This window comes from Coenobita brevimanus, chromosome 83 (assembly GCF_032717465.1).
Source record: "Coenobita brevimanus isolate Jiangsu-jjx chromosome 83, ASM3271746v2, whole genome shotgun sequence".
In the NCBI taxonomy this organism is placed as follows: domain Eukaryota; kingdom Metazoa; phylum Arthropoda; class Malacostraca; order Decapoda; family Coenobitidae; genus Coenobita; species Coenobita brevimanus.
In genome coordinates, this window is record NC_137036.1 from 832,825 (window position 1) to 855,681 (window position 22,857).

Below are 22,857 nucleotides of genomic sequence, written 5' to 3' on the forward strand. Positions count from 1 at the left end.
TGATACTGAAATCTTAATATAATCAAAATACTCTATATCCTCCATGACACATTATTCCATTCTCTATCTATCTCTAATTCATTTTTTTTTTCATCAGCAGCGTAGGGGACCAGGGCTAGGTTTCTTTCCGGTTTAAATTAAGGCAATAGGCAATAATGACCAGTCGCTCTTCCCTGAGGTGATATTCTCGTGACTTACATTTCTTTTATTATTATTATTTTTTTTTTAAGGAAGAACTAGACACCATCATCCACTCACTTGATGTAGTGCTGCCTACTTCTTCCTTCATCTTAACCTTTTTCTGTGTCTGCCCTCCTCTCATCCTATTTCTCACCATCATCCACTCACATGATGTAGTGCTGCCTACTTCTTCCTTCACTTTCATCATTCTTTTTCTGTGTCTGCCCTCCTCTCTTCCTATTTCTCATCATCATTCACTTACTTGATGTAGTGCTGCCTACTTCTTCCTTCATCTTTATCATTCTTTCCTGTCTGCCCTCCTCTCTTCCTAGTTCTCACCATCATCCACTCACTTGATATGCTGCCTACTTCTTCCTTCACCCTTGTCAAACTTTTCCTGTCAGTCCTCTCTTCCTAGTTCTCACCATCATCCACTCACTTGATGTAGTGCTGCCTACTTCTTCCTTCACCATTGTCATTCTTTTTCTGTCCTCCTCTCTTCCTATTTCTCCCATCTTTCCTGTCACTTTTTATTACTCTTCTTTCCTTTTCAGGTGGCTTTACATTGAGTGACAAGCCTAATGGTTTCCTGTAAGTCAGGAAACCATTGACAACGCTGGGTGGTAACCATATAACCAACCCATAGGTGTTCCCTACGTGTCAGCAAGTGGGTTGGTGGAGGGTTAGTGCCCCTCCCCGTAAAACAACTCAGACAAACGGCCACCCCTTACGGGATTATGGCGTATGGCTGGAGACTGATAGACAGATAGACAAATTGACAATGATGGTCGAAAATCTTCCTCTGTCCTGTTCTAACTTCATAAAGAAATCCTTACTTATATAAAATTTCCATCTATCTATCTATCTATCAATAGCCAGACGCCATAATCCCGTCAGGGGTCGCCGTTTGTCACTGCGGGAGGTTATAATTGTTTTCTGCAGGGTGATCAGGGAAGGCAGTGCAAAATCTCCCCCTGTTTACTTCTTACTGGGAAAACATATACAGTATTAGTTTCGAAATCTCTGGACAAATCACATTATATACACATAATATTATATACATAACATAGACGGGAGAAGAAAGGTCAAAGGACGAGACGAAGGTAGATGCAGAGAACAGAACAGAACAAATCACAAGGAATACGATAACGCGAAGGAAGAGTGACTGAACAAGACATGTAAAGCGATGGAGAAGCTAGGAAAGTAGAACGGTAAGATAATGTACGAAAAAATCCAAGAGGGTCACTGGTAAGAAGAAGCAACAGCAAAACACTGCGATTAGGAAGAAGGACGGGTACATAGCGATGGAAAAAGAAAGTCAAAGACAGCTGGAATGAGTACATATCAGATCTTTTTGAAGATGAAAGACCGGAGCGTACAAACAGGGATGAGACGACTGTATACACCGAGGAGGAAGGAGCAGTGATTCTCAAAGAGGAGGTTGAGGATGCTATGAAGGAGATGAAAGCGGGAAAAGCCGTGGGGGAAGATGGTATATCAGTGGAGATGTTACGAGCACTTGGAGAGTTTGCCTTTGATCGGATAACGAGCTCAGCGAATGCCATATATAATACGGGAGATATACCAGAACAGATGTACATTTCAGAGTTTATAGTCATACCAAAGGTGGCGGGTACATTAGAGTGCACTAAACACCGCACCATCAGCATCACAAGCCAGATCACCAATATCATTCTGAAGGTGATGATACAGCGAATCCGAAACAAAATCCAGCACGAGCTATCGGAGTGCCAGTCTGGATCCACAAGAGACAAAGGCACGCGAAATGCCATATTCTTCCTTAGAGTATTGGCCGAAAGAGCATTCGAGGTACAGAAGGACGTCTACTTGTGTTTCGTAGATTACCAGAAACCTTTCGATCGAGTCAAACACGATAATCTACTACAAATGCTGGAAGAACTGAAATTGTATCGGAAAGACATCAAGATGATTAGGAACCTGTACCTAGAGCCAGAAAGCGGCAGTTGGAGTAGCAGATGCGAAGAAAGTATAGTGGTATTGAAAGAGGTGTTAGCCAAGGCTGTGTGATGTCCCCAGACTTTTTCAATCTGTACAGCGAAATGATTATGAGGAACGTAGAACAACTAGAAGAGGGATATGTGGACGATACTGTACTGATCGCCGATTCAGAAGAAAGACTACAGAAGCAAGTTGAGAAGCTGGTGCAGGAGAGCCGGAAGAGAGGTTTGCATATGAATATTAAGAAGACAGAAGTGATAGCAGTCTCGAGGAAGGAGAAGACACCTGAAGCAACAGTGAGGGTGGACGGAGAAGTGCTGAGGCAGGTTGATAAACATAACTACATAGGGAGTATGATGACTACAGATGGACGGAGCTCGCAAGAAGCCATAAGAAGGATAGGAAGAGCGAAGGCGGCATATCAGAAACACTGGAACGTCCTGACCAACCGACAAATATCAATACGTACAAGACGAAGATTTGTAAAAAAGTACGTGTTCAGCACTTCTGTACGGGTGTGAATCATGGCCACTGAACTAGGAGGAAGAGCGGAGACTAGAGGCAGCGGAGATGTGGTTTTGAAGGAGAATTTTACGAATATCATGAACAGAGTGGAGGACGAAGGAGTCAGTATTACAAGAGGCAGGAACGAAGAGCGAGTTACTCGGCGTGATGAGGAAGAGGCAGATGACATTCACGAGTCACTTGATGAGACGGAGGGGACTGGAGGTGTGTTTAACTTGAAAGGTCAACGACAAGAGAGAGAAGGGAAGACCGAGGAAGCCTTTCATGGATGGGCTGGTCGGAGGCACAGGAGGGACGAGCGAAAAGACCGAACTGTTACAGAAGGCAACGAACAGAGACGAATGGCGCTCCTTAACAGCCTGCGTCCACTGCGATACGGCACCAAGATAGACACATCACAAGCTAGTATGCAGCACCCGTTTAGCAACACACTCTCCCTATTCCTCCCCAATTCCCTAATGCGAGAGTTAACCGATACTCCCAGTCCTTCAAGTATCCTTCCCCATTACAGCGGGCTCAATCGGTAGAGAGGTGGCCTGCCGTTCTAACGGACGCAGGTTCAAATCCCCGCTGGAGCAGGGAACAGTTTAAGGATTTGAATTTCATTAAATCAGGCTTTACTGATCTACCAGAAGATCCGCCGACATGTCGTAAAAATACCCCCGCTAATACCAATACACCAGTCCTATATGAGACAGCCCTAGCATGTATTCAATATCGACGGTGGGTGTTAACGCCGAAGTGGTGACATGTAGAGGTGTATGGTATGTAGGAGGACTGCTGGGCCCTGATGGCAGGCTGTGAAACCTATGCCCAGAGTCGGACACATAAAAAAAAAAAATCTAACAGGACACTCTACCCTTTCCTCTCCAATGCGAGAGTTAGGCAATACTCCCAGTCCTTCATGTATGCAACAGGTCAACTCTGGAACTGTCTCCCTCTGTCTGTATTTCCCTCTGCCTATTACCTCCAGAGTAGGTTGGTAGACAGGTAGGTAGGTAGGTAGGTAGATAGGTAGATAACTAATACTCCCAGTCCTTCATGTACGCAGCAGGTCAGCTCTGGAACTGTCCTCTTCTGTCTGTATTTCCCTCTGCCTATGACCTCCAGTCTTTTAAACGCAATGAGTCCAGGCATGCCTCTCTCTCTCTCTCTCTCTCTCTCTCTCTCTCTCTCTCTCTCTCTCTCTCTCTCTCTCTAATGCCCCTGCTAATTGGATGGAGGTGCAACTATGGCGTCCATCCGGGAACAAAACCTCCACACTCTTCCCCGCGCCTAGCTGTGACGAGGTGATGTTGGGCCAGACAGACTTCTCTCTCTCTCTCTCTCTCTCTATTATTACAGCCAGTGTTTTCATGCGACGGTACTGGCCCAATTACAACAAATATCTATGTACTTCATCTATCAGTCTATCTTTATTCATTTGTCTATCTATCAGTCTATCTATCTATCCGCCGTGACTGTAGGAGCTTCAACGGGTCTTACTTATAAAGCAGGAATGAGTCTCCTTGGTTACTAGTCAAATCAGTACCCCATAGGCACCACTGTTGGTTTATCTGCAGATTCCTGTTTGTACTAGTGAGTGAACAGATCTATCTTATGTCTTTCTATTGCCAGACGCCTCAATCCCGTGAAGGGTGGCCACAAACAAATCGCCTCCACGTCGCCCTGTCCCCTATAATTACGCTGCCCTTCCCCCAACTCACACGGTCACACCCTCTCTCATATACCTCTCCACTCCAAGACCAAAACAACGAATCCACCAATCTTATTAGTGCGAAAATTGAACCCCAGTCCTTCCACACGCGAGCTAAAGCCTCAAATTTTCGTGGTTCGAGACTGTCCAATATACCACTGTCCTCTGGTGCCTAAAAATGTAATAATAAAGTTTTCATTGTTATTCTTGGATGGGAGGCTTCGTACCATCTACTCTTTGGCGACTTATTTTCCACATTACTTTTTATTTTTCTTATTTATCCTCCTGCCCCTTGCTGAAGAAAACGATGTCGATACTAAAAATACAAAGAGGATATTAAGGCGCAATATTCAAATAAATCGTTAACGAAGAGGGGATACGAAGCCTCCTATGCCACTCAAAATTCAAAACCACAACACCGTCATCTGATGTTTGGAAAAGAAATCACAAAGTTGCCAATTTGAACCACATCTACTTGGTATTCTAAGCTTCAAATAAATTCCTATTATTCCTATACTCAGCCTCGTTATTTTATTTCCATCTCAGTTTGACGTTAACTCCCGTGTGGTTTAAACAGCCATTTTTAACTGTTATTTTACGCGTCCTGGTTTTGACACTTTTTAACCTATTCTTTTAAAAACGCAGTGACTTTTACGTAAGGGATCCACGGATTATTTTAAATTTGTTACTGAAAACTGAAGTCAAGGATATTAAAGGTAAGTTAACTAAAAATAAAATAAAATAAAATCAACCACATGGCAGAGCACACACCTCCGCCAACGCCTATACCACTTAAATCACCTCCAAAATTTTATCAGCTATTCCTTGACCCATGACCCATATATCCACAATATTTCAATGATATCCATCAATAAATTTTTAAACTATCGTGTGGACAAACATACTAAAAAGTGCTGAACCGGTACTTTAACTCAGATCACTACTAAAATCTAATCAAATCTTCCTTGACCCATAACCCACATAGACACAAAATTTTACTGAAAGCCATTGAAAACTTATTGAGACATCTTGTGGACAAACAGACAAACAGGGGTGAATACATAACCTCCTCTAACTCCGTTAGCATAGGTAATAATAATCGAAGGTATCAATGATGGTGAGCTGAGTGAGTTCTTTGATCTCAATGTGGGACTGAAACAGGGTTGTGTGATGTCTCCATGGCTGTTTAATATATACATGGATGGGGTTGTAAAGGAGGTGCAAGGTAGGGCAGTGGATGTGGGGGTGGCTCTAATGAATGAGGGTGAGATTTGGAAGATTCCGGTGTTGCTGTTTGCTGATGATACAGTACTGTTGAGTGAAGATGAATGGGAGTTGCAAGGTTTGGTGAATGAATTTGGGACAGTGTGTAGGAGGAGGAAGCTGAAAGTTAATGTAAACAAAAGTAAAGTTATGGTGTTTGAGAGGAATGAAGTCACAGAATGTACAGTGAGGCTGGATGGTGAGGATATGGAGAATGTGAGTGCATTCAAGTACTTGGGTAGTGTGATGAGTAAGGATGGAATTTTGGGGGATGAAGTACGTGAAAGGGTACAGCAGGGAAGGAAGGTTGTTGGTACACTGAAAGCAGTGATAAGAAATAGGGAGGTGAATATGGAAGTTAAGAAGTCACTGCATGATAGTATTGTGATCCCTACCCTGACGTATGGAAGCGAGGCATGGACCTTGCAAGAGGGGAACAAGTCAAGAGTGAGAGCAGTGGAAATGAGTTACTTGAGAGAAGCATGTGGAGTGACGTGGAGGGACAGGTTGACGAATGAAGAAGTGAAGGAACGCTGTGGGGTAGATGTGGATGTGGTTGAGAAGATTAGGAGAAATACACTGAGGTGGTTTGGACATGTGGAGAGAATAGAGAATGAAAGACTGACTAAGAGGGTGTATGTAAGTGAGGTGGAGGGAGGGAGAGGGAGGGGTAGGCCGAGGATGAGGTGGAGGGATGGAGTTGAGAGGTATATGAGGGAGGGGGGGGTGAGTTGGGGGGAGGGTAGTCAAATGGTAGGTGACAGAGTGACTTGGAGGAGTTTTGTCTGCGGCCACCCTTTGCGGGATTAGGGCGTCGGGCTATAGATAGATCAATGTTCTATAAATGGAGGTGGTACGTTGTGGTGACCATCATCCACTCACTCGATGTAGTGCTGCTTACTTCTTCTATCACATTCATCCTTATTTTCTGTGTCTGTCCTCCTCTTCCTATTTCTTTCTTTCCCTTCTGCTTTTTTTTTTTTTTTTTTTTTTTTTTTTACTATTCTCCTCTCCACTTCAGATGACTCTACACTGAGTGACAGGGCTAATGGTTTCCTGTAATCCAAGAAACCATTTATAACGCTGGGTGGTAACAATATAACCAAATACCGGGGTGATATGGGGCCTTCTATGGTGCCTTTGTTAACTGGGAAAAGACGCAAATGCGGCGTCCATTCCGGAACCAAACTTCCACACTTCCCCGCGCCTAGCTGTGGTGAGGCGCTGTCTACCACAGGGGAACATTAATTCACTGAGCGGGACAGCCCTGCAGTGGCGGTTGCTTGCCTGCTGTTGATGTGTCTGATAGGTCAACAAATGTAGGTGTTGCCCATTATCGCTGGACAATATATTAGTTCCACAGGTATACATGACGAGTGATGAGAAGGGTGGGTGGTGAACGGAAGGCAATGATTGATTATGTGTGTGTGGATGAAAGGATGAGGTGTGTGTGGGTGGTGAACTGAATGAACGGAAGGCAATGATTGATTATGTGTGTGTGGATGAAAGGATGAGGTGTGTGTGGGTGGTGAACTGAATGAACGGAAGGCAATGATTGATTATGTGTGTGTGGATGAAAGGATGAGATGTGTGTGGGTGGTGAACTGAATGAACGGAAGGCGATGATTAGGTGTGTGTGGATGAAAGGATGCGAAGATGTGTAATGGATGCAAGAGCTTATAGAGGTTGGGAGGTGGACTTTCTGACCAGCTCTTGGTGGTGGTGAAAGTCAAGGTTCAAATGAAATGGAGAAACAGGAGAAAGGAAGGACAGGAGGAAGTAGTACATACAAGGAGGGTGGAAAGGTTGCAAGAGGATGGAAAAAAGGCAGAATATAAGAGGGAAGTGGAGGAGCGATTGGGTAAATATGATTTGGAGCAGATGGGGGACGTGGAAGGTGTGTGCAAGATAGTACAAAAGAAATCTGTGCAACATGTGAGGTGGTGTGTGGGGTGAAGAGAAGACGAAAGGGGGTGCAAGGAACAGCATGGTGGAATGAAGAGGTGAGACAGGCTGTGGCACAAAAGAAGAAAGCATATAGTGAGTGGATGAGAAACAGGGGCGTGGAAGAAGTTGAGAGACGGAAGAGAGAGTTACATGTAGAAAGGAAGAGAGAGGTGAAAAGATTAGTAAGAGAGTAAGAAGTGAGTGGATGAGGAATATGGAAGGAATTTGAGTGTAATGTGGAGGGAATGTAAGAAAATGTTCTGGAAAGAGGTAAAGAGAGTTAAACAGGGTAATAAAGTAGCTAGTCGGGGAGTGAAAGATGAAAATGGTAGATTACTAGTGGAGAAGGGAGAAAATTTAGCAGATGGAGAGAACACATTAAGGAATTAGAGAATGAAAGTAATGCGAGTATAAGTGGCTGGGGAATGGCTGGGAGAAAGAGGGAGGTGAGAAGACAGGAAGAAATCAGTAGGATAGAAGTTGTGGATGCAATGAAGAAAGTTAAATCGGGGAAAGCCCCAAGAATTGATGGAGTGTGTGGTGAAATGCTGAAGCATGGGGGAGAGATAGTAGTAGAATGGATGTGGAAGATGTGCAGATTGGCCTGGGAGGAAGGTAGAGTCCCGGAGGATTGGAAGTCAGGTATAATTATTCCCTTGTACAAAGGAAAAGGGGAAAAAGAAGTGTGTGGTAATCATAGGGGCATTTGTCTTCTTAAGTGTAATAGGAACAAGGAGGTTTTAAGAAAAGAAAACGTTGTGTTGATCAGATATTCTTAGATCTTTAGTGGAAAAGTTTCTAGAGAAGGGAAAGAAGTTGTATGCAGCCTTCGTGGATTTGGAGAAAGCATATGACAGGGTTGATAGACAAGGATTGTGGAAAGAATTAAGAATATACTGAGTAGATGGGAAGTTGTCGAATGCTATGAAGAGTATGTATGATGGTGCTAAGGCTGCAGTGCGTGTGGATGGTGAACTAAGTGAATTTTTCTCTTTGAAGGTTGGGTTGAAACAGGGATGTGTCATGTCTCCATGGTTGTTCAATCTGTATATGGATGGGGTAATAAAAGAGATACAAGGTAGGGCAGTGGATGTTGGAGCAGCCCTAATGAGAAAGGGTAGCGTTTGGAAACTCCCTGTACTGTTGTTTGCAGATGATACTGTGTTGTTGAGTGAAGACGAAGGGGAGCTGCAAGGCTTGGTGGATGAGTTTGGGAGAGCGTGTAAGAAACGGAATCTAAAGGTGAATGTAGGGAAGAGTAAAGTGATGGTCTTTGAGACAGGTGAAGTCAGTGAATGTACAGTGAGGCTGGATGGTGAGGAAATGGAAAATGTGAGTACGTTTCAGTACTTGGGGAGTGTGATGAGTAAGGATGGAAGTTTGGAGGGTGAAGTGCTTGAAAGGGTACAACAAGGAAGAAAGGTTGCTGGTTCCTTGAAAGCAGTGATAAGGAATATGGAAGTGAGCATGGAAGTAAAAAAGTCGCTGCATGACAGTATTGCGATACCAACTCTAACGTATGGAAGTGAAGCTTGGACCTTGTTGGAAGGACACAAAAGCAGTGGAAATGAGTTATTTGAGAGGAGCATGTGGAGTCACATGAAGAGACAGAATGACAAATGAGAAAGTAATGAAGCGTTGTGGTATTGATGTGGATGTGATAGGAAGCGTTACAAGGAACACACTGAGGTGGTTTGGCCATGTGGAGAGGATGGAGAGAGAAAGACTGACGAGGAGAGAGTATGTGAGTGAGGTGGAAGGGGGAAGAGGGATGGGGGGGGGGCAAGGATGAGATGGAGGGATGGAGTGGGGAGGTACATGAGAAAGGAGGGTGTAAGCTGGAAGCAGGGCAGTGAAATGGCGGGGGGGAAGGGCGACATGGAGGCGATTTGTTTGTGGCCACCCCTTACGGAATTAAAGCGTCTGTCAATAAATAGTGTAGGTGTGAAAAGGGTGTGGGTAAACGACGAATAAAAATGTTTGTATATATGTACTATGGCAGAACATAACTACTAGACCTATACGTGATTAAGTCAGTTTTGATCAGTTGTGTAGGTGTGGAATCTCTCTCTCTCTCTCTCTCTCTCTCTCTCTCTCTCTCCAATCATTTTCTCAAACCACATATAAAGACCTTCAAGTAGCCTACAATATTTAAACTTTCATCCATAAACCTTTAAGTAAATATTTCAATTATCTTTATTCTTATCTTTATCTTTATTTTATCTTTATTTCAGCGGCACTATGGATGAAGAGGCTGGGCGTGAGCAAAGGTGGACGCCCAATTTGGAAGAGAGAGAGACATCTACCGAAGAAATTCAAACCGAACCGACAGTAGCGGAGGCTGACGAAGTGATAAGCAAGGATGATGATGATGATGCCGGGACTGTAAATGATGATGATGATGCCGGGACTGTAAATGATGATGATGATGATGATGCCGGGACTGTAAATGATGATGATGATGATGATGATGATGATGCCGGGACTGTAAATGATGATGATGATGATGATGATGATGATGCCGGGACTGTAAATGATGATGATGATGATGCCGGGACTGTAAATGATGATGATGATGATGCCGTGGTTGTATATGATGACGATGATGATGATGATCGGGAGGAAGATGAGGAATCAGATGCGAGTGACGAAACCATAGTCGGCGAAAATGCCCCCAAGAAATGGGAGACAGTACCGGATTTAAAAACTTGGCGGGAGTTGCCCAGTACGGGTGAAGATGTACAGTCTCCAAGAAATTCCTCTGAAACACGACTGCTGTGAGTATTTAAAAGAAAACAGAAAATCTTTCCTGTTTTCCCTTGTTTTGATTATATTTCGCCTCTTCCTTAGTTCGGGAAGAGGTCGTAAGGATGGATGATAACTGATAACGATTAATGTCTGATAATGGTGACTGACGATGATGATGATGATTGACGATGAAGACTGGCGATGATAATGATGATGAATAGCTAATAGTAGTAGTAGTAGTAGTAGTAGTAGTAGTAGTAGTAGTAGTAGTAGTAGTATTCATGCCATAAATTCGTTTTGATGTGTGCCTCATTACTTAACTCTCAAATCCTTCCCTCCCCAGGCAGTACGTATGCCCCAAATGCGAAGCTCCACTCAGCGGTAACCAGCTCTACCTCCTCTGCGGCCACTGCGTCTGTGTGGACTGCTTCGGCGCTAACAACACCGAGGGAAAGATAGTCTGCCCTTCATGTCACCAGCTTGAGCCCAGTTTAGAATCTCTTTGGACACGAAGGGACCAAAATCTTGAAATCCAGACTGCAGGACAAGGGACAGTTGGCCAAAGTGTAGATTCCAGTTCGCCACCTAGCACTTCAAAACAAGGAAGCGAAAGAGTTGCTTCCAGGCCATCTTATGCTTTGGGACAGGGAGCCCCAGGCGGCGCTTCCATTACGCTACCTTGGGCTTCGGAACAAGGAGTGGCTGGCCAGAGTACAGCGTCTAACATACCATCTTTCACTTCGGGACAAGAAATGGTCAGCCAAAGAGTTGCTTTTACAAAACTATCTCAGCCTACCGGACGAGATACAGTTACTACCACGCGCTTCTCCTTCAACAGACCATCTTGCATTTCAGAACAAGAGGTCCAACAGCACGATCCTCCAGAGAGACAATCTACTGACACCGATGACGAGTTATCTGATGTTCCTTCGAGTTCGCCTAATTTTATGAGTTCTGAGTGGATGGACAGAATATGCAGACAATCCCCACCCAAACCTAAGAAGAAGGATGACAACCAACCACCCCCATCCAGATTTAACCTACAGCCTTGTCCCAGTTCCGTGGTCATCACGATGCTTGGAGTGATGTTCACCACCTGGTCCATAACGAGTATTATGGTGTTCAATCAGGATATCAACTTACAGTCCCCCCTGCCACTTCTCCCTGCCAACCAACCCTCCACCACACAAATGAACTGGGAACTCTATCCATCAATTGATCCAGATAATGCCGTTGCTGGAAACTGGCTTGCTGTGAGACCCACGTATCTAGACGGTTTAGGAATCCGTGCTATTTTCCAGTTTTTATCTCGGGTGGCCATACAAGAGAGTTTGAAATTTTACACCAGGACACATTCAGACGATGAGCTATCCACGGTGACTGCTACTGCTGAATGGACTTCGGATAAAACCCCAGAAGTGACTAGACAATACACAACTGGTACATCCTACACTGAGACTGTTCTGGCATCTATGAATATCACTCCAGCGCCACCAACCCCTCATATTCCTACTCCTTACAAATCACTTTCCATACGAGAGAGCCAAGTTACCCACACGACAAATCTCACTCAGGTAAATACAGGAGGTAATACTGTATCCTTGCCTTATTCCCATATGACTGTGGTGTCTTGGGGTGACATTACAGTACCAGTGATGAGCTTTCCTGGTCCTCAATTATCAATTCCTAGAGATGGGATAAAATTAAATCGAACTACACCAACTTCGTCTTGTACTGGCACAACTCTGGCCACTTTAAATCCCGCTCAAGTACCACCAGGTCGCCATATTCTTCATCCCCACAGACGATATCATAAAAAAGGCATTCCAACTATTCAAACAACAAAAATGTCTCTTGCTGAAACATTAACTGATACAGGAGCTTTGTCTTACACTGAGAGTACCCTGGCCTCTTTGGAAGCTGCCCTACTACCGTCAGTTCCTTATACCCCTCATCCAAGCGAACAGCCGCCTAAAGGACACACTCAAATGCTCCAAACAAATCTCAATCAGCCTCTTCCTCCTCCGACATCATCTTCGGAGAACACTTCTCCTTCCGACCCCATGATAACCGACAATACGACCCTCCACACAGCATTTACCTTTACACGCCTTCGGATGTCTCCACAGTTCACCTTGGCTGATCTCTCCCTCTGCACACTGTTACCCAGATGCATACACGGCAGAGAACAGGACCTGCCACACTGCTCTATGTGCAAAGGAAGGCTGTGTCTGTACTGCACGAGGCTCGACAGGGTAAAAACAACAGGCGTACCACAGACACAACAAACACTCCTTCCCACTGAGCCACACAAAGGTAAATCTGCTTCGCCTTTGTCAAGGGAAGAGACGTCACTGCCATTACTCACCGAGGCAGAGACCCTTCACCCAGCTACACTGCCACGAATCCAGCAACCTCAACAATCACCAATAACAGAACTTGAATCACCACAACAATCAACAATAACAGAACCTGAATCATCTTTGCAATCAGAAATAACAAAAACTGAACCACCTCAACAATCAGCAATAACAGAAGCTCAACCACCTCAACAATTTGCAATAACAGAACCTCAACAATCAGCAATAACAGAACCTCAACAATCAGCAATAACAGAACCTCAACCACCTCAACAATCAGCAATAACAGAACCTCAACAATCTGCAATAACAGAACCTCAACAATCAGCAATAACAGAACCTCAACAATCTGCAATAACAGAACCTCAACAATCAGCAATAACAGAACCTCAACAATCGGCAATAACAGAACCTCAACAATCGGCAATAACAGAACCTCAACAATCAGCAATAACAGAACCTCAACAATCAGCAATAACAGAACCTCAACAATCGGCAATAACAGAACCTCAACAATCGGCAATAACAGAACCTCAACAATCGGCAATAACAGAACCTCAACAATCGGCAATAACAGAACCTCAACAATCGGCAATAACAGAACCTCAACAATCGGCAATAACAGAACCTCAACAATCGGCAATAACAGAACCTCAACAATCGGCAATAACAGAACCTCAACAATCGGCAATAACAGAACCTCAACAATCGGCAATAACAGAACCTCAACAATCGGCAATAACAGAACCTCAACAATCGGCAATAACAGAACCTCAACAATCGGCAATAACAGAACCTCAACAATCGGCAATAACAGAACCTCAACAATCGGCAATAACAGAACCTCAACAATCTGCAATAACAGAACCTGAATCATCTTTGCAATCAGAAATAACAAAAACTGAACCACCTCAACAATCAGCAATAACAGAAGCTCAACCACCTCAACAATCTGCAATAACAGAAACTGAACAACCACCGCCAATCATGATACCAGCTTTTGAACCACCACCTGATCTATTTGCAACATCAGATTTAGAACCACCTGGGCTGTATGCAATGGGGGAGCTGTCTCAACCATTTGCACTATCGGACATTGAACCGCCTGAGCTATTTGCACCGACAGACAGTGAGCCGTTACATGAATTTCTAGTGATCGCGCCGCCTATGGAGTTTGCGGATATTGAGCCACCTTGGGAATCTACAGACCTCAAACCAACTCTGGATTTTGAGGTGTCGGATAGTGCGCCACCTCAGGATGCTGCAGAGTTGGATATTGAGCCACCCCAGGATGCTGCAGTGTCGGATAGTGAGGGAGTTGCTGTGTCGGATAGCGAGGGAGTTGCCGTGTCGGAGAGCGAGGGGGTTGCCGTGTCGGAGAGCGAGGGGGTTGCCGTGTCGGAGAGCGAGGGAGTTGCCGTGTCGGATAGCGAGGGAGTTGCCGTGTCGGAGAGCGAGGGAGTTGCCGTGTCGGAGAGCGAGGGAGTTGCCGTGTCGGAGAGCGAGGGAGTTGCCGTGTCGGAGAGCGAGGGAGTTGCCGTGTCGGAGAGCGAGGGAGTTGCCGTGTCGGAGAGCGAGGGAGTTGCCGTGTCGGAGAGCGAGGGAGTTGCCGTGTCGGAGAGCGAGGGAGTTGCCGTGTCGGAGAGCGAGGGAGTTGCCGTGTCGGAGAGCGAGGGAGTTGCCGTGTCGGAGAGCGAGGGAGTTGCCGTGTCGGAGAGCGAGGGAGTTGCCGTGTCGGAGAGCGAGGGAGTTGCCGTGTCGGAGAGCGAGGGAGTTGCCGTGTCGGATAGCGAGGGAGTTGCCGTGTCGGATAGCGAGGATGTTGCCGTGTCAGATAGTGAGCCATCTCAGGATGCTACAGTGTCGGACAGTGAGCCACCCCGCGATGCTGTAGTGTTGGATAGTGAGGATGTTGCCGTGTTGGATAGTGAGGATGTTGCCGTGTTGGATAGTGAGGATGTTGCCGTGTTGGATAGTGAGGATGTTGCCGTGTTGGATAGTGAGGATGTTGCCGTGTTGGATAGTGAGGATGTTGCCGTGTTGGATAGTGAGGATGTTGCCGTGTCGGATAGTGAGGATGTTGCCGTGTCGGATAGTGAGGATGTTGCCGTGTCGGATAGTGAGGATGTTGCCGTGTCGGATAGTGAGGATGTTGCCGTGTCGGATAGTGAGGATGTTGCCGTGTCGGATAGTGAGGATGTTGCCGTGTTGGATAGTGAGGATGTTGCCGTGTTGGATAGTGAGGATGTTGCCGTGTTGGATAGTGAGGATGTTGCCGTGTTGGATAGTGAGGATGTTGCCGTGTTGGATAGTGAGCCACCTCAGGATGCTGCCGTGTCGGATAGTGAGGATGTTGCCGTGTCGGATAGTGAGGATGTTGCCGTGTCGGATAGTGAGGATGTTGCCGTGTCGGATAGTGAGGATGTTGCCGTGTCGGATAGTGAGGGAGTTGCAGTGTTGGATAGTGAGCCACCTCAGGATGTTGCTGTGTCGGATAGTGAGGGAGTTGCAGTGTTGGATAGTGAGGATGTTGCCGTGTCGGATAGTGAGGATGCTGCCGTGTCGGATAGTGAGGATGCTGCCGTGTCGGATAGTGAGGATGCTGCCGTGTCGGATAGTGAGGATGTTGCAGTGTCGGATAGTGAGCCACCAAAGGATGTTGCAGTGTCGGATAGTGAGGATGTTGCAATGTCGGATAGTGAGCCACCAAAGGATGTTGCTGTGTCGGATAGTGAGCCACCAAAGGATGTTGCTGTGTCGGATAGTGAGCCACCAAAGGATGTTGCTGTGTCGGATAGTGAGCCACCAAAGGATGTTGCTGTGTCGGATAGTGAGCCACCAAAGGATGTTGCTGTGTCGGATAGTGAGCCACCAAAGGATGTTGCTGTGTCGGATAGTGAGCCACCAAAGGATGTTGCTGTGTCGGATAGTGAGCCACCAAAGGATGTTGCTGTGTCGGATAGTGAGGATGTTGCTGTGTCGGATAGTGAGCCACCAAAGGATGTTGCTGTGTCGGATAGTGAGGATGTTGCTGTGTCGGATAGTGAGCCACCAAAGGATGTTGCTGTGTCGGATAGTGAGGATGTTGCTGTGTCGGATAGTGAGCCACCAAAGGATGTTGCTGTGTCGGATAGTGAGCCACCAAAGGATGTTGCTGTGTCGGATAGTGAGGATGTTGCTGTATCGGATAGTGAGCCACCAAAGGATGTTGCTGTGTCGGATAGTGAGGATGTTGCTGTATCGGATAGTGAGCCACCAAAGGATGTTGCTGTGTCGGACAGTGAGCCACCAAAGGATGTTGCTGTGTCGGATAGTGAGGATGTTGCTGTGTCGGATAGTGAGCCACCAAAGGATGTTGCTGTGTCGGATAGTGAGCCACCAAAGGATGTTGCTGTGTTGGATAGTGAGCCACCAAAGGATGTTGCTGTGTCGGATAGTGAGGATGTTGCAGTGTCGGATAGTGAGCCACCTCAGGATGTTGCTGTGTCGGATAGTGAGCCACCTCAGGATGTTGCTGTGTCGGATAGTGAGCCACCTCAGGATGCTGCTGTGTCGGATAGTGAGCCACCTCAGGATGCTGCTGTGTCGGACAGTGAGGATGTTGCAGTGTCGGATAGTGAGCCACCTCAGGATGTTGCTGTGTCAGATAGTGAGCCACCTCAGGATGTTGCTGTGTCGGATAGTGAGCCACCTCAGGATGCTGCTGTGTCGGATAGTGAGGATGTTGCTGTGTTGGATAGTGAGGATATTGCAGTGTCGGATAGTGCACCACCTCAGGATGTTGCAGTGTCGGATAGTGAGCCACCTCAAGATGTTGCAGTGTCGGATAGTGAGCCACCAAAGGATGTTGCTGTGTCGGATAGTGAGCCACCAAAGGATGTTGCTGTGTTGGATAGTGAGCCACCAAAGGATGTTGCTGTGTCGGATAGTGAGCCACCAAAGGATGTTGCTGTGTCGGATAGTGAGCCACCAAAGGATGTTGCTGTGTCGGATAGTGAGATACCAAAGGATGTTGCTGTGTCGGATAGTGAGCCACCAAAGGATGTTGCTGTGTCGGATAGTGAGCCACCAAAGGATGTTGCTGTGTCGGATAGTGAGCCACCAAAGGATGTTGCTGTGTCGGATAGTGAGCCACCAAAGGATGTTGCTGTGTCGGATAGTGAGCCACCAAAGGATGTTGCTGTGTCGGATAGTGAGCCACCAAAGGATGTTGCTGTGTCGGATAGTGAGCCACCAAAGGATGTTGCTGTGTCGGATAGTGAGCCACCAAAGGATGTTGCTGTGTCGGATAGTGAGCCACCAAAGGATGTTGCTGTGTCGGATAGTGAGCCACCAAAGGATGTTGCTGTGTCGGATAGTGAGCCACCAAAGGATGTTGCTGTGTCGGATAGTGAGCCACCAAAGGATGTTGCTGTGTCGGATAGTGAGCCACCAAAGGATGTTGCTGTGTCGGATAGTGAGCCACCAAAGGATGTTGCTGTGTTGGATAGTGAGCCACCAAAGGATGTTGCTGTGTCGGATAGTGAGCCACCAAAGGATGTTGCTGTGTTGGATAGTGAGGATGTTGCTGTGTCGGATAGTGAGCCACCAAAGGATGTTGCTGTGTCGGATAGTGAGCCACCAAAGGATGTTGCTGTGTCGGATAGTGAGGATGTTGCTGTATCGGATAGTGAGCCACCAAAGGATGTTGCTGTGTCGGATAGTGAGGATGTTGCTGTATCGGATAGTGAGCCACCAAAGGATGTTGCTGTGTCGGACAGTGAGCCACCAAAGGATGTTGCTGTGTCGGATAGTGAGGATGTTGCAGTGTCGGATAGTGAGCCACCTCAGGATGCTGCTGTGTCGGATAGTGAGCCACCTCAGGATGTTGCTGTGTCGGATAGTGAGCCACCTCAGGATGCTGCTGTGTTGGATAGTGAGCCACCTCAGGATGCTGCTGTGTCGGATAGTGAGCCACCTCAGGATGCTGCTGTGTCGGACAGTGAGGATGTTGCAGTGTCGGATAGTGAGCCACCTCAGGATGTTGCTGTGTCAGATAGTGAGCCACCTCAGGATGTTGCTGTGTCGGATAGTGAGCCACCTCAGGATGCTGCTGTGTCGGATAGTGAGGATGTTGCTGTGTTGGATAGTGAGGATATTGCAGTGTCGGATAGTGCACCACCTCAGGATGTTGCAGTGTCGGATAGTGAGCCACCTCAAGATGTTGCAGTGTCAGATGGTGCACCACCTCAGGATGTTGCAGTGTCAGATGGTGCACCACCTCAGGATGTTGCAGTGTTGGATAGTGCACCACCTCAGGATGTTGCAGTGTTGGATAGTGCACCACCTCAGGATGTTGCAGTGTTGGATAGTGAGGATGTTGCAGTGTCAGATGGTGCACCACCTCAGGATGTTGCAGTGTTGGATAGTGCACCACCTCAGGATGTTGCAGTGTTGGATAGTGCACCACCTCAGGATGTTGCAGTGTCGGATAGTGCACCACCTCAGGATGTTGCAGTGTCGGATAGTGCACCACCTCAGGATGTTGCAGTGTCAGATAGTGCACCACCTCAGGATGTTGCAGTGTCGGATAGTGCACCACCTCAGGATGTTGCAGTGTCGGATAGTGCACCACCTCAGGATGTTGTAGTGTTGGATAGTGCACCACCTCAGGATGTTGCAGTGTCGGACAGTGAGCCACTTCAATCATCGTCAGTGGAGGCAGCAGGTGAAGACACTACTTTGCAGAGTCGTAAACTTCCTGCCATCGGTAGTTCCTCAGTGACCTATCCTGATCACACGGGGTCATCCCAGATATCAACAGACGTGTATGAGTCACACCCACAGCTGCCACACACTGATACTGAAAGGCAGCGAGAGAGAGATCGACAGCTTCGATTGCAAGAGCTGCACCACAGGCACACAAAAGACCGGAACACGGCTGCGAAAAAGCTTGACGTATCGCCAGAGATTTTAGACAACCCTCGGGCACTCAAAAAAGAACTATATAAACTGAGGAGGTTCGAGAGGCGTTTAAAAAGATGGGGTCGAGAGGCAGGCTTTGAAATTTCAATAGAAACAGAGAGTACTTGGTTAAGGGACAGAAGTGAAGTCTTAGCTTACAGTATGAAAACTGAGAGCCATCCCACGAGTGTTACTTTGCAGGAGAGCAGGACTGTGCAAGGTGGGGAAGAGGATCATCTGCAGGGGCTGGCCACGGGAGAGTCTGAGGCAGAGGATCTATCTAAGAAATATGACATTTACAACTTAGACCAGTTTGCTGATCTTGAGGGGTGCTATGATGGATTAAAGTCCATGCTGTACAAACTGGCCAACTACTCTTATGAGGGTTGGGGTATGTTGTACATGACCGAAGAACAGGCCTTGATGTTGATGGAAAAGCGAGACCTACCTGGCAATAGGCCTGACTCTCCGACGTCCTATCCCGGAGGCTTAAGGCGACGGAATTTGAATCGAAGGGACAGAAGGACATCCACTTGCGCTGCTTATGGCCAGAATTTGTCCGATATTGGCCAGAGCTCATCCAGAGGTGACCAAAAGACATCCAGTGGCAAAAAGAAGTCCAAAAGTGGCCAGAATTTGTCTAAAAATGGACAAAAACCACCTGGAAAAGGCCAAAAGTCATCAGCTGGCGATCAAAAGTCATCCAGTGATAAGAAGCCCTCAGGTGGTGATAAGAAGCCTGCAGGTGGTGATAAGAAGCCTGCAGGTGGTGATAAGAAGCCTGCAGGTGGTGATAAGAAGCCTGCAGGTGGTGATAAGCCCTCAGGTGGTGATAAGCCCTCAGGTGGTGATAAGCCCTCAGGTGGTGATAAGCCCTCAGGTGGTGATAAGAAGCCCTCAGGTGGTGATAAGAAGCCCTCAGGTGGTGATAAGAAGCCCTCAGGTGGTGATAAGAAGCCCTCAGGTGGTGATAAGAAGCCCGCAGGTGGTGATAAGAAGCCCTCAGGTGGTGATAAGAAGCCCGCAGGTGGTGATAAGAAGCCCTCAGGTGGTGATAAGAAGCCCGCAGGTGGTGATAAGAAGCCCGCAGGTGGTGATAAGAAGCCCGCAGGTGGTGATAAGAAGCCCTCAGGTGGTGATAAGAAGCCCTCAGGTGGTGATAAGAAGCCCTCAGGTGGTGATAAGAAGCCCTCAGGTGGTGATAAGAAGCCCGCAGGTGGTGATAAGAAGCCCGCAGGTGGTGATAAGAAGCCCGCAGGTGGTGATAAGAAGCCCGCAGGTGGTGATAAGAAGCCCGCAGGTGGTGATAAGAAGCCCGCAGGTGGTGATAAGAAGCCCGCAGGTGGTGATAAGAAGCCCGCAGGTGGTGATAAGAAGCCCGCAGGTGGTGATAAGAAGCCCGCAGGTGGTGATAAGAAGCCCGCAGGTGGTGATAAGAAGCCCGCAGGTGGTGATAAGAAGCCCGCAGGTGGTGATAAGAAGCCCGCAGGTGGTGATAAGAAGCCCGCAGGTGGTGATAAGAAGCCCGCAGGTGGTGATAAGAAGCCCGCAGGTGGTGATAAGAAGCCCGCAGGTGGCGATAAGAAGCCCGCAGGTGGCGATAAGAAGCCCGCAGGTGGCGATAAGAAGCCCGCAGGTGGTGATAAGAAGCCTTCAGGTGGTGATAAGAAGCCCACAGGTGGTGATAAGAAACCCTCAGATGATAAGAAGCCTTCAGGTGGTGATAAGAAGCCCTCAGATGGTGATAAGCCCTCAGATGGTGATAAGCCCTCAGATGGTGATAAGCCCTCAGATGGTGATAAGAAGCCCGCAGATGGTGATAAGCCCTCAGGTGGAGATAAAAAGCCTGCAGGTGGTAAGAAGCCCTCAGGTGGTGATGATAAATCAGATGGTGATCAGAAGCCCTCAGGTGGTGATCAGAAGCCCTCAGGTGGTGATCAGAAGCCCTCAGGTGGTGATCAGAAGCCCTCAGGTGGTGATCAGAAGCCCTCAGGTGGTGATCAGAAGCCCTCAGGTGGTGATCAGAAGCCCTCAGGTGGTGATCAGAAGCCCTCAGGTGGTGATAGGAAGCCCTTAGATGGTGATCAGAAGACCTTAGATGGTGATAGGAAGCCCTTAGATGATCAGAAGCCCTCAGATGGTGACAGGAAGCCCTCAGATGGTGATAGGAAGCCCTCAGATGGTGATAGGAAGCCCTCAGGTGGTGATAAGTCCTCAGATGGAGATACGAAGCAGTCGGGCGGAGATAAGCAGCAGTCGGGCGGAGATAAGCAGCAGTCGGGCGGAGATAAGCAGCAGTCGGGCGGAGATAAGCAGCAGTCGGGCGGAGATAAGCAGCAGACGGGCGGAGATAAGCAGCAGACGGGCGGAGATAAGCAGCAGACGGGCGGAGATAAGCAGCAGACGGGCGGAGATAAGCAGCAGACGGGCGGAGATACTATGAAGCAGACGGGCGGAGATACTATGAAGCAGACGGGCGGAGATACTATGAAGCAGACGGGCGGAGATACTATGAAGCAGACGGGCGGAGATACTATGAAGCAGACGGGCGGAGATACTATGAAGCAGACGGGCGGAGATACTATGAAGCAGACGGGCGGAGATACTATGAAGCAGACGGGCGGAGATACTATGAAGCAGACGGGCGGAGATACTATGAAGCAGGCGGGCGGAGATACTATGAAGCAGGCGGGCGGAGATACGAAGCAGTCGGGTGGAGATAAGCAGGCGGGCGGAGATACGAAGAAGCAGTCGGGCGGAGATAAGAAGTCATGCAGTGGCCAAAAGTTACTGGAAAATGGCCAAAGCTCTTCTCACAGTGATCCCAGTGGCCAAAAGTCATCTAACACGGGCCATGATGGACAGAAGTCATCCAGGAGTGATTCTAGTGGCCAGAGTTTGTCCCCTGAAGGCTCCAGTGGCCAGAGTTCATCGCAGGGTGGCCAAAGGTCGTCGCAGCGTGGCCCCAGAGGCAAGAAGTCCAGGAAGCACAGTGGCCGCAAGCATTAGTGACGTGGTGGCCAGTGAGGTAGGTCGTGTTATCCGTTTGTTAGTGATGTCTGCGTTATTCCCATCAGCCATTTTGAGATACTTTTCGTGCTGGAGAGTTTAGATATTAACCTAGAACCCTTGATGTTATCGGAAGACTGACGTTGAATAAAACAGTTTGGATATAATAATGCAAAATAAAAAGGACGTTGTTGTACTAGAGGAATTTAAGTTCTGTGTTTAGTGTGGCCTAATAATTCATCAGTTATTCAAAGAGTTGCTGCTGTGTCCCCAGGCTCATTTGAATCGTGAGCCTGGTGGACTGCAGGCATAAAGTTACCATTCTCCTGCAGTTTATCCTCCTCCTTTTTGGGGACAGGGAGGGAGTTGAGAGACACTGCATAACTGGGCAGTTCGGTCACCTGAATATATTGATGCCATCACACGAATGTCCCTCTCCAGCACCACGAAAGTTAAATAGCAGGAAAATATTTTAGCTGAAAAATCGGGCGTTAAGGGATGCCTTCTATAGTGAGATGAGTATAATGGTGGCTGAACAGGGAGCTGTTGATACAAGTCTTAATGAACAGTACAGTACTCTCAACAGCAATCTCCTTAAAGTTACTGCTTCAGTGTGTGGATGGACAAGGCCAAGCCCCCCCCCCCCCACCAAGACACTAAGTAACATGGTGGTGGGATGACGGTGTAGAAGGTGCACTTAAGAAAAAAAGAAGGTTTTTCCAGGAATGGAAAAAAGGGACTAGAAAAGAGGTAGGACTAGAAAAGAGGTACACAGGGCAAAGTCTGAGTCTCAGACTTTTACTAGATAACCTAAATAGTGTGGAAAGGAAGAATATGGTATTTAAGGTGGCAAATCAGATGAAGAGGGAAAACTGAGATATCATAGGAGAAGAGTGTGTGAAGACTGATGAAGGAAAGGTAGCGGTGAACAGTGGAGATATTAAAGACGCCTGGAGACAGCATTGTAACTGTTGAATGAGGAGTTTGATTAGAACAGGGAGCTTTGGCCTTTGATTGATTCTGCTACTGTGAGCAGGACAATAGGCAGGATGCAGATGGGAAAAGCGCAGGTGTGTCTGGGTTGACTGCTGAGATGCTGAAGGCCTCAAGAGATTTAGGAGTGGGGTTTGTTATTAATCTGATAAACACAATTATGTATGAGTGTGTTGTCCCAGATGACTGGCTAAAGAGAGTAAATGAAAATGT

General features: G+C 47.3%; 1 protein-coding gene across 1 annotated transcript; it reads left to right on the top strand.

Annotated features, from left to right (window-relative positions):
• The first annotated feature begins 2,261 nt into the window (after nucleotides 1-2,261).
• On the top strand, nucleotides 2,262-2,681 carry LOC145409810 (uncharacterized). Its single transcript, XM_080280117.1, has one exon. It carries the CDS (start codon nucleotides 2,262-2,264, stop codon nucleotides 2,679-2,681), a length of 420 nt encoding a protein of 139 aa, XP_080136243.1.
• The last annotated feature ends 20,176 nt before the right edge of the window (nucleotides 2,682-22,857 follow it).

Bases quoted from the DNA above. Each gene is read 5' to 3' on its own strand.
- LOC145409810 (XM_080280117.1), top strand. From the start codon at position 2,262: ATGATTATGAGGAACGTAGAACAACTAGAAGAGGGATATGTGGACGAT.